Raw genomic sequence first — 12,999 nt, 5'->3', positions numbered from 1 at the left:
ACTTCTCACTCTGGTCTGGCTGCAAGGTGATGTTAGCATCTTTCATCTTCGCCAGTAGGGGTACCAGTGAGGCATCGGCTCTTTGTAGCTCTCTGATGTCTTCAGGTACCTGCCACTCTTCATCAGGTTTCAAGTTAGATAGATTGCCTAACAGTGGAGTACCTTGGATCTTCTCCAGGCGGCGCTGGCGTTTGCTTTTCCGGGGTCCCTTTTGTCCAGCCTGGCATTGTTGTAGGCCTCGGTGGCTCAGCAGACCACCTAGCCTTTCTAGACCCCTCTTTGTCCCGCTTAGGCCTAGCCCCCAAGTTCTCATATCCTTGACCATCTTCATCAGACTCCTCGGTGTTCCAGCCAACTCCTTCACGATCCTCAGCCATGGCCGCCGCCCCTTCCAGCTCCATAGCCATGGCCCTCGGTTTGGCCACCTCTTCAGCCTCCTCTGTAGTTGCTAGCACTGACACTTGGGATCGTAACCCACTTCTCGCTCTGCCTCTGCCAGGCTTGTTAAAACCTCTGCGGCCTGCCATCCCACCACTGCCACCAATTGTCACACCCCGCCTCGGGTGAAGGTAATGTAACCAAAAAGACTGGACTTTCAAACCCAAAGATGGCAAGGCACACAGTTGCAAATTGGTTTATAACAACATTTATTCTCCCAAAGTGTCAAAATAAGTGCACAACATACATAGGAGGCCAAAACCCAAACATCTGCAAATAGTCAAATAAAAATATATTCAAAACCAATTCCACAATCAAATAATTCCATCAATTCAAATAATCAATAATCAAATATTCTCTATAATAAATCAAAGCATATTCAAAATCAAATACCGGTACTTAAAATAATCAATGTCAATAAATCAAATAATCCATTAGCAAAATAAATGCAAATTAAACTCAATTACAACATAATAGAATAATCACCTCAGTAGATATTCCGTGGAGAGCTGAGAGCTGCGTACCCTGCGTACCCTGCGCACCCTGCGCACCCTGCGCACCCTGCGCACCCTGCACAACACCGACAACCTCCTCCGGCAACAGCATGCAGCAGACTGTCAGAAGGACAGCAGCTCACCCCTTATATACCCCATGGCCCCTCCCACTAGACAGGCCCAATCAACAGGGGGATTATAATACTGAGCATTTTGCCAACCAACCATGAATACACTCATCAAAAAATACAGCATGCATGTTAATGTTACTTTCATTTAGCAGATTAGTGATTTTCACTAGTACATTTAAAATTGTCACTCATTAATGTCCAATGTAAAGGTCCAGTGTCCCCCTTTGACACAAGGGAAAATGGTTTGGCCCAAACATGGCCAATCAGTCCAATCAGTTGCAGCAGGTATTTCCTGACACCATATTTAAAGCCCTCAGCCCCACCCTGACTCTTTTAGTCTGCAGTACAGAGCCGTGGTGAGCGGGTAAGATTGTTTGTGAGTGTTTGAACAAAGAGAATGTATGCTTGAGGGCCTTGCCGCTCACACCATCCGTCAATGCGCGCCGCCGACAGGCAGCCAAACAGGGACAGTGGTCTAAACTGTCACAGTCAGGCTTAGTGTTTCAGACTTTGTTTCTAGCCACATTGCTCTAAGCTAACTATCTAAATCGTAATTAAATATAAACTTAATTTCCAATGATGCTGACTGGAGTTAAAACAAACGTATGGTGTTATGTCTTTGTATTACATATGTATTAGCAGGGTTTTGCTGTTGTCTCTTAATATGTTAATAAAATGCAAAAATATTCATTTTTAAAGTAACTAGCCACTAATGCCAGAAAGAAAAAAATAGCGGAGTTAAAAGTACAACGTTTGCCTTGAGATTTAATGGAGTAGATGTTTAAATTGAATGAAATTGCAACACTAATTACATTCAATCATTGTTTACCACACACCAGTATAAATAAATAATAACAATAATATCATAAAATGCTAATTTGTTGGTCTACACATGATGCCATTTCAGTTGTTCTAGTCTCTTAGTCTCTATACAGTCTCATATATGGGTGACTGAGTTTTGTTTTTTTACAACTACAGGCCTGAGTAGAAAAAATGATAAAATATACAACTATCTGTGAACCCTGTGAACCATTGAACAGTTAAAGTGTGCCAAAGCCTATTTTAGCAGTACACATGAAAAAGGTTTTAAAATATTTAATAATATTGACAGTGGTCAGAAAATAAATAAAATGCTAAAATGCTTAATGTATTGCACTTTCAAAATACTATGTTAAACTGTATCTATTGACAATAGCCTACTGACAATAAACCATTCAAATATTTTGTAACTTTGCAAGTTATCAAGGGGAGTACATTTATTTCAACATATATGTTATAAAAAAAATCTACCACGTGCAAAATACAGTTTAAGTTAAGGTTGCTGGGGTGAATATCTAATGGATTTGCTCTTTGGTTACTGCTGAGATGGCAAGAAAATGTAGCTTCCATAACTTATAACTATGTTGAATGGTGTCATCTACTGAAGCCACCACAATTTCAATCTGAAGCATTTCCAAGCTGATATTCCAGATTTGTCTGAATGCAGATCACTGTCTTTTTTTATAGTTCTAAAATGTAATTTTAGAAACCCTTACTGACATATTAACCAAAACAACATTTAAGGATCTCTAGTTACAGCTCTGTATATATGGTTGCTGTCATTTTAAAGTAAATGTCTTTGGGTTTTGGGCTATTGTACAGACTAAAGCAAATTTAAGCTGTCACCTAAGGCTCCAGGAACTTGTTATCAACTTTGAAAAGAATAGCAACAATAGCGCTCCGGGTTCCCCTCACTCTAACTCTTGCTCTGCAAAGGTAACAAATAAAACGGCATGAAAAACTTCCAGACATCCAAAAACCCTTAAATAAATTAAAGAAATAGCCCAAGGCCTAACAGCACACATGCCTTCTCAAGGGTGACATGAGACATGATGAACCAATACTTTATACCATGTACCTGTAATGACTGAGTACGTGAACTAAGGACCCAAAAGCTTTTTTTGTTTCCAAAAAGCAGTGTTGTTTATTTCCAGTCAGGGTTCAGAACACAGAACGCAAACAGACAAGGCAAGGCAGGTATCCAAAAACATGAGGCTAAGGTTGGGTTGCTAAATACAAAAAGGTGGGATACAAATCCTGTATTGATAGACATTGAAATACAATCAAATCCTAGCCTGACGTTGTCATACTCACAATTCTAGTCAGAATGTGAGTCTGATACCGCTCCACTGGGCTGTGATTATGGGGCGTCTTTCAACCAGGAAAAAAAATGCCTCTTCGCTCAATTGGATAGACCTACAACCAATCAGTGCAACGTAGCATGTGACGTATGTAAAGCGACGCATAGTTGTTGTTCACAGAGCTCAACTGCACGCATGCTGGAAGAAGTAGAAGAAGAAGATCAGTAAAAACGATTTTTGCCATTGTTGTAAAAATAATTTAAGGATACATGGAGATCTTACCAACACGATCAGCATTTTTGAGAGAAACAGTAAATGTTTCTTCCCCCCCCTTCCCCAAACATGACACAGAGTTTCTTTATTGTTCACTTCATCGTAGCCGTAAATACACCGTAAAACTGGAATGACATTAAGTACACAATATTTGAATCCATAAAACCAAACACAAACGTTAAAATACAATAAACAAACTAATCACCACGAGACAAGTCTGATGCGTTAACGTGACATAGCGACTCTGTTCCGCGCTACCTGCAGCAAAGTAAATGGGACCAGCTTCCTTACCTCGTTCCGCTGGCGAGGGGTGTTAAACTATAGTTTTTGAGAAATGCCGCACAGCGGGCGTCCGGTCGTTGTACGGCAGGTGTCTTATTGCACTGGTCCGCAAGCGAGTGATCTGGTGCGTCTATTAACATGGTCCGCTCCTTAAACTGCAGGTAGTTATGCGAGGGGAGTCGCTACGTGGCAGGCATGTTGGTTGAAAACCAATTCAACCCAAGGGCACTTTGATGACGTGGTTGATTACGTTACTGTTGATCATCTGTCCATCATCGTATAAAGCCCGCCCTGACAATCTGATTGGACCGGTCGATTTCGAGCCGGGCATAATTTCTCCCCAACGGAGCGACTCCAGACCGAAATTCCCGACCTCAAATGTTGTTTTATCTTATATAGATTAACCTAAAACAGTATAATAAAGAATTTATGGGTAGATCTTACATGTACACTAAATGCTTACCAATCAAATCAGCCTCCTTTTGAATAAATCCCTATTGTATTATGATTATTCACCTGGATGCAGTATCATAAATGAGGTGTTTTTAAGAGCTAATTATTTATCAGAGGTTCAGTGGCAGGGTCATCTGCCTCAAAACAGACTGTGTGAAAACATTTTAAAATGAAATAAGAAATGTACGATTTTAATCTGTTCACCACTTCATGACTCAGGCTTCACTGTTGGTAGCAGAGATTATTTAAACCAGCTGGATTCCTACAAAATAACCTGGAGGAAATAGGAGTAATTGACATATAGGACTTAACTGACATGCCTTTTTTTTAACATTAATTTGATTTACATTCCCCTTTATTTATCTACTCATTATATATAAGTTGACCTGACATAAGCCGACCTGAGATTGACTACCATGACTTATCTGGGATGATGCTGCTGTGATGCTATTTATGAGTCATTCAAAGTCTGTCATGGGGTGGGGCCAACTTGATCGACATCAGATCAACATCTCTCTCTCTCTTCTGTGTGTGCGTGTAGGTGTGTTTGTGTGTGCATGTTGACTCATGCATACATGTTGAGGAGGTGGAGGCCATAAATAATTACTGCAGTGATCGACATTACTGCAGTGATCGCCATTACACTCATACAGACTCAAGTGTGAGTCTGTATGAGTGTAATGGTGTGTTAAGTCAGACTGAGAGAACAGGTAATATGTCACTTGTCAACAATAAACATTTGTGTACTACCTGGATGGCTGAAACAGGGAGGGATAGACAATAATTACAAACCACACTCAATACTGTGTAAAACTATGCAGCCGACACTGCTACTGGTGTTTGCCAGACGGTCAGACACAGCAAAACACAGATAAGCACAACATTTGCATTTAACTGGCGTTGTAAAAATTGCTGCCTCAATACACAAAATGCCCTTTCTAATGGTATGCTTTTTCATCCGTAACTGAGAACTGAACCGTTATGGAGCATTACAAATATATAAAATAGCCACTTGCACACTTGCATTAAGGGAGAAAAGATAAAACCCATTTTTCATGTGTCTACGTCCGTCAGGTGGCAGGAATTACAGGCATGCTAATAGCTAACAAGAGGCAAGACAACCAGGTGAAGACCTACATCACCTACAACAAGGGCAGGGACTGGAGGCTGCTGCAGGCCCCTGCTGCTGACCTGGATGGAAACGACATCCACTGTATTCTGGTAAGATACTGTGTTTGTACTACAGCTTCAAAGACTGTGTGGTTATGTCAAATATAGATGTTGAAGCTTCAGGGAGGATAATAGAAGAAGATGTCAGTTACACTTTTCAGGTGCTAACTTGTTGATTTTCAAAAATTAAGATTAATATAGAAAAATAAGATATAAAATAAGATTTGATTGATTGAATTTGATAGATGTTTAAGAAGTCATTGTCAAGTTTGAATAAGGCAATGCAAAGAAGTGTTTCACCACAAGTCTAACCACTCTGAGAGTGAAATATTTTTATAGTCAGTAGGTTTTGTTTTAGTATTTCAAATAAGTAAAGCAGCAGGGTAAGCAGGCTCCTGCATTGACAATGTCTTTTTTGTGAAAAAAACTAAATTGGATTATTCCTTAAAATTTCCCCGTCTTTAATTTATCCTATCAGTCAGAAATCGAACCAGGGGCCATTCTTCCATGTCAGTGTGTCTTTTGTCAGGGGAATCTGCTGAACTGTTGAAGAGAATGTTTAACAAACAAGGCCCTACCAGGCTACATCAAGTTTTTGACAACCTGACAACCCAGAAATTGCCAGATTCCAGAATTTGCCACGAATAAGCAAATACTTGTACAAAAATATACTAAAAAGATATAATAATGCCCTTACCTGTCCGTGCCTTTATAACATATAGTCGTTTGACAATTGTTGCATTTCACATTAGGCAAAACCATAATATTATTAATATTAATAATAATAATAATAATAAATAATCTAGCAAACCCTAATATAAGTGCTTTTGGAATGGCATGCTCATGGAAGTTCATGTTGGATTTGAGGTACATAATGTGCCAGACTTACAGCATGTGTTGATGACACCTCCTCCCTCATTAGAGAGCCTCCCTGCAACTAAAACTAACTAGGAGGAATTATGTTACATTACAAGGACTTCATGCTGCTGAGGGCCCTGCGTTATGGCTTACAGGTTCCCTGCAAGTGAGCATTCATTTGACATTTTAATTACTGCCCTAGACTCTTTTTGGTTACCCTGTTCAGTCCCACTGCCCTCGATGTCCTTGCACCAGTGACATGCTGTCTGCTGCAAAGATGAAAGCAGACTTTTTTTTCAGCTCCGAACAGATGTAATTGTTTTCTGTTGTGTGTGTGCCCTGGAGACTTGGCGTCATACTTGAATGCAAATTCCATCGCTCTTTGTATTAATGACAGATTAAGTGCAATTAGCAAAACGTATGAGGCACAGTTGATTCTCTTTGGGAGACTAATATAACTTTTCTTAAAATGTCCCTTTATGTACAACAATTTAGTTTGGATTGTCATTTTCAAATGATAATTTTCCTCTGCTGTTACCTGGTAGTTAACTGAATTAGCTGATGCGCAGTGACAATATGTTTATAACATTTACACAAAATACAATGCAATTTTTTTCCTGGTTGAATATACAGTTTTTTCATTTGAACTAAATATGTCTTTCCTTCAAATGAGCATTCACCTCTATTGTTTTATTTGTCTTTTTCAGCCTTTCTGTTCACTTCATCTACAGCTGCAAACTTCAGAAAACCCTTACTTGTCAGGAACCATCTCCACTAAGAACTCGGCACCAGGGATCATAGTTGCCGCAGGTGAGATGAAACACAGAAACGTATTTTCCACTTTTTTTTCATTTGAAAAGCCTCAAATTACTATCTGCAAATCATGGTGGTTGAATATTTTTAAATTATGAGTTAATGGGGGAGTGATGTTAATCAATAAATCACTGGACCATCTTCTGCCCTTAACTCTCAGTAAAAAGGTGGAAAAGGAAGATAAAAAATACCTTTCAACAGGGAAAAATAAGAAGAAACCTCAGAGAGAGCCACATGTGAGGGCTCCCTCTCCCAGGGTGGACACAAGTGCCATAGATGTTGAATGTAACACACATCTACAAAAACATATATTCACGACATTGATGAGAATAGACAGTGTTGAACATAAATGTGAGATGTATGAATGTTTAGAGTGTTAAGTATATATACATAAGAAAATATCTGAAAGAGATGAAGGGAGCAGTAGTGACAATTGTATCACTAGAGGTATTTCCAATAATAGTAGCATATTGTTAATTTAATCTCTAGTTTGGGAATTTGGTATGAATCCTAATCCACGATCAGATGCCACCACGATCACGATCCATCAAGAGCCATGATCTACGATGCAAGATCCATTAAGTGGCCACAGCAGCAATCCCTGATTTGCAAAGATGAAGCACAGGGACTCCAGGGAAGAGGTGAAGTCAGTAACATCACTTGGATGAGACATTAATGTGATGAAGATGGAGAGGTGGGAAGAGAAACTCCTTGTGCCATTTGTCTCCCACAAGTCCAAGCCGATATCAGCGTAACTAAGAGCTGGTTCAAGACAGGCCAGAACCAGTCCAAACTAAAAGCTTTACCCAAAAAGGGAAAGTGTTAAGCCAACTCTTAAAGACTGTGTAAGGCAATTAAAAATTTATTTTCTAAAACTGCTACTGCTTTCTGAAATATTTTAAATTAATTACACGTGTATCATTATAAATAATAGTGTTGTGTTTAATTGCCAGTTCAAAGTTTCCTTTACTCCTGGTTTACTTAAAAACATCACCTGCATGTGGGCTTCCATACAGGTGCTGGTGTGTGGCGCTAGCTCTGCCGCTATTCATCTTCGATAGGCACAGAATGGCTTGGCTTGGTCTCCCTCTCAGAGTGTCATCAAAATCAGGAACCAAGGAATGTTGTAAAACGGTCATGGTTCTCATTCTTTTCACGTGTTTTCAGTAGTCACTTACTGACACGTACAGCATGTTAAGAAACAGCTGACTGGTTTTGGTTTACAAAGTCTTTAAATGTAGAGAGGGTGTCTGCCTCCTGAAATGTAACTCCTAGTACAGGGGAACTGGATCTGTTATCCTGGTTCTTATCAGGACACATGCTGCAGCATCATCTTAATAGACTTAAACTACATAATAAGGAATTATTTAATATTTCTGAATCTTTTTGAGAAAGGACTCACCTGATTTGTTAATGTTTGTGAAAAAGCCAGGTCTTAAAATACGTTTTGAATAAGAATCAAATGACAAATATGCATCAAAATTAACTCCCAGTTTTGCAGGAAGCAGGGGCAAAGCCATCCAGAGTGGCTGTATCAGTAGATAATGAGGTGTTTAGTGCCAAGCGCTAGAACATCTGTTGTATCTCTGTTAAATAGGCAAAGTTGCAGGTCCTCCAGTTAGTAGTTGTAGTAGTTAGTTGAATACTTTGTTCTGTTTTAATTGATAAGTAGATCTGGCTGTCATCCGCATACCAGTGAAAAGGTTTACTGAAAGTGTTTCTTAATTGAAGCATGTGTGATGTCAATAAAATTGGTTTGAGTACAGAACCCTAATTCCAGCCACAGCAGAAGTGTTGCAGATTATATGTCCACCTAATTAGATGATAATGTCTATGCCTGCAAGAGCTTTCAAAAGACCTGAGGCAAAAAAAGGAGACATGAGTTAAGAGCGAATAGATGTGTTAGCAGTGGTCCTGTCAGCAGACAAGACAATCCTGTATGTGTGATGGTGAGATCATTCATGTGTAAGTTTGTGTTTGTCTCTGGATCTGTTTGTTTTGCCTTTGGTGGGTGAGGATGCTGAATAAACCTACAGCACATCCCTGCTGCCATGCTTGCACAGTGTGTGTGTGTGTGTGTGTGTTCATCACTGGCCGAGCCGTTGCCCGCACCGCCTTTTAATACGTCAGCTGGCGTAGGAATCAACTCACCAACATGACAAACACCATCCAGATCAAACACAAGCCTATTTGGGGGAGCCGCCGCCAAGATGGTCGAGCAGGTCGACACAAGAAGACGGTTCAGTCGCTTCGCACTCGAAGGAGGTCTGTGTTGCTACATTGAAAACTGCTGAGTCGAAGAAGGCGCCCTCCCTCCTCCACATCTTGTATTGTGTTGCCTGAATAATGCAGACATGCATAGGAATTAACCCCAGGGTTTATTCCTATGCATGGGTTGTATTATTCACATGAATCGAGATAAAGAAAGCCGATCTGGGAATTAAGCCACTGGAATAAATTCATCACAAACGTGGTGTGATTGGCAGCATGTGTTTAAAAAAACATGCGGCCACTTTATCTGCTTGATCTCACTGTGCTTTTCTTTTTTGTTACACTTATTCTGTTGGCATTCCCCCTACAGGGAACATCGGAGCCGAGCTGTCTTACAACAACGTTGGCATGTTCGTATCGTCTGATGCTGGTAATAGCTGGAGACAGGTGAGCTTCACACCAAGATCAAGCCAACTGATAGACGGGTACAACCTTTTGAAAAATGTATGTAACAGCAGCTGTGAAGCACCAAACTACTACGTTTTCACTTCAGAAAGGCAGTTTGAATAAAGGCCGGCGCATGCGTTTTCAGAAGAAGATTAAGAAGAACGAATGTGGACCAAATAGAAGAGCGTTTGACGGAATACAAGGACGTGCAGATCGCCTGCAATTCCTGGAAGGAGATCTCGGATAACGTAGGTTTGCAGGTTGACGAGTGTACGAAGCTGAGGAGGAAGATCAGGGACAAATTTGTCCACCAGAAAAAGGCTATGAGGAGCAGCAGTGGCGATGTAATTAAACAGTCGACAACGACTGCCACACACAAAGAAGGCGTCTACAACAAAAAACATTACTCAACCTAGTGTTCTGGCGGTGAATCGCTTTGCAACGCGCGCAACCCTTGGAGAACCATAAATTAAAACGATTCCGTCTGCACAACTGCGTGAGCGGTTGCAGAAGCATGCATCGGCCTTAAGGCCTGTTTCATACTAGACGACTTGCTGTTGTGTGATCGAGAGTCTCGTCGTCAATTTGAATTTCCACAGGTGGTCACACTCTTAATGAGCTTTCAGCAGAAGATGAATTAATCATGAAAACACACCCGAGAATAAACACTGTGAACCGGACTGATCCTCACCATGATCATAAGGTGACACATCAGGCTGGAGGAGGTGAAACGCTTCAGTGAACCTCAGTTGTAAAGAATAAAGAGCGACTCTGGCCACATTTATACGTCCAAACCCGAAAGACATTCACTTTTTTCGTCCCAACCAGATCCTAGTTCCTTGGGCAACTCACCAATACATGTACCTTCACCTAATGATTTGTTTCCAACTCTAGCCAGATTCCCAGCACAGTTTGTAAATCAAATCTGGGTCTTGATGCATCAAGAACCTTTCTAATCGCCTTCACACACGGACATTGAACAGTTGTCACAGAGTGATATGCGACTGCCGGCTGAGTGCTGATGGGGGGCTTTGTCAGTGGCTTGCTTAACTCATTAGGCTAAACATTTTGAAGTTTGAACTTGGCTTAGGTTGTTGTTAGTGTGTAAATGCAATCTTTAAATGCAAGCTTAAACTCTGAGTAGCATCCCAGTATAATGCATATAATAATGTAATCTATATGTAGCTATGTGAGGATACACTGTTAATTTTGTGAAAATGTATTTGCTTATCTCAGGATTCCTTGTCAATGTTGGCCATAATAGTTTCTGGTGTTTTCAAATACTTTAAGGGTCAATCATATGTCTGTTCAGATTTTTGAGGAGGAGCACAACGTGTGGTTCATGGATAGAGGAGGGGCCCTTGTCGCTGTGAAACAGCCGTCCGTGCCAACCAGACACTTGTGGTACGTCTATTCTTTCTTAAATTGCTTTCGAGTTTCTAAAAACAATTTAAATATTTACTCCACTGATTCCAGCACTAGGATCCTAAAAAAATGAACTTGTTTATATTATATATTTGGCACTTGATCCAATTAGTGCTGCACTTTGACTGTGGCTCTTGAGAAAAAACTCGTAGGCAATCTAAATTGAGAGATATTTTTTTTCCCAGCCACTTATCATTAACAGCCAGCAGTCTGAGCAGCCCCCCCCCCCCCAACACACAAACACACATGCACACGCCTACCCACCCCCCACCCCCCTTTTAGTGTATTAATTAACATGTTGCCCTCTTCTTGCCAAATCGGGTGCCTACATTTTGCCTCAGTGCAGGCTAATCCAACTGAGACCAGATCTGTTCTCCAGTTGCTTTTGCAACCATTTTGAAATTAGTTTTAGAGCCAGTGAAGTGTATCCTGCTGTTTGTTTTGTCTCCCAACCAATTTAAGAACGATGGTAGAGAAAGTGTGGGGGGGAGACCGATAGAAAGAACCCTGTGTATCTCCACAGTCACTGTACAAGCAGCTATTAAACAGAGTTGCTTTTCCAGCCAGTGTTCAGTTAAACACTTCCCTGGCCTGAATCTCATAATAGGTTCATGTCAAAGCATTTTACGTTAAAAGTGCTTTTAGCAAAATGAAGGCAGTGGGGTTTTTTTTAAGAGCAATGGGGGAATTTTTTTTCTCTCATGCATGGGGCTTAGTAGTGTTTCAACCCATGTCACACTCAGGTACTCCTAGTTGTTCCCATATCAGCACAAACGTTGATACGCTGTCAGAATCAATAGAGCCCACGCTTCACTGATGAAAGCTGTCCAATTTTTTGCTATCTCCTTCTCCCTCTGCAGTTTTGTAGTCAAACATGAAACAGTTCTATTCTGGTCTTCTTCTTTTTTTCACGCTGGTGTAAACTTTACCCAGGGCCCATGACGTTGCTTTTTCTCCTCTTAGACACCAACACATTTCCTGTCTTCATACACTCTGAAGTCAGTTTTGTGCATCTCTGCTTTGATAACCAAACACAGTGTTTCTTAAATTCCCCTTTTGATGTGCAGCCTTTTGATATTTACCCAAAGCTACAGTGCTAATTGCACAGAGCCTCTGAGACTCGTCTGCCGAGACAAACCTGTCATTCTGATCTCGACCTAAATCCTCCCCCATGACAAGCTTTTAATACAGAGGGTCTGCTTTTGTGTTGCCGTTATTGCTGGATTTGTGATGGGAATGTCTTCTGACACACATCCACAGGGTCAGCTTTGACGAGGGGCGGCAGTGGACCCAACTTAGCTTCTCCTCTGTGCCGCTGTTTGTGGATGGAGTCTTGGTGGATGCTGGGGCCGAGAACCAAATCATGACGTAAGTCCAGAAAAGGGTAAATGGTGTCAATTTCAATTACAGTGGGTATTCTTGGCTGATTGAAAGATGATTGGTGTTTTCTCTATGTAGCAGAGGGCTACATGGAAAGGGAACTTTAAAAGAAGGGGCACATTCAAACCTTTGTGGTTCTTAGTCTTTTTGTTTTACTCTTTATTAGGTCACATTTCTGAGGAGCAAGTAATTTCTGACAAGTATTACCACACAAAGCTGTTGACAGGATGTGTTGTATGATAACTGAGTTGGCTAAACACCATTACGGAGAAAAAGGCACGAGCGCTGATCCAAGACTGTCCAGGGACCAGTCCGCTGATGAAGCAAGACAGATCTAATGTAGTAGTGTGCTCCACTAAAAATAATAAACATTTGGTCAGAAAGTCACACAAACCAGACAATGAGGTCACTATAGCCTGTATACCAATCAAATGCTCATCCTTCCTGTTTGAGTATTTTGCACACTTCCATCTATAATGTGATATCAATGGGAGAGGAGTCAGT

At 40.8% G+C, this 12,999-nt stretch overlaps 1 protein-coding gene across 1 annotated transcript in view; it reads left to right on the top strand.

Moving 5' to 3' along the window:
* sorcs3a (sortilin related VPS10 domain containing receptor 3a) overlaps positions 1–12,999 on the top strand; it is a 213,733-nt gene that overhangs the window by 171,671 nt on the left and 29,063 nt on the right. The window contains exons 10-14 of the mRNA XM_062388838.1: positions 5,266–5,412; positions 6,927–7,029; positions 9,614–9,690; positions 11,003–11,094; positions 12,376–12,483. Coding sequence (XP_062244822.1) covers positions 5,266–5,412; positions 6,927–7,029; positions 9,614–9,690; positions 11,003–11,094; positions 12,376–12,483 — 527 coding nt within the window. The remainder of the gene's footprint in view (positions 1–5,265; positions 5,413–6,926; positions 7,030–9,613; positions 9,691–11,002; positions 11,095–12,375; positions 12,484–12,999) is intronic.

This window comes from Platichthys flesus, chromosome 5, assembly GCF_949316205.1.
Source record: "Platichthys flesus chromosome 5, fPlaFle2.1, whole genome shotgun sequence".
Classification (NCBI taxonomy): domain Eukaryota; kingdom Metazoa; phylum Chordata; class Actinopteri; order Pleuronectiformes; family Pleuronectidae; genus Platichthys; species Platichthys flesus.
This window is presented reverse-complemented; position numbering and strand designations above follow the sequence as displayed.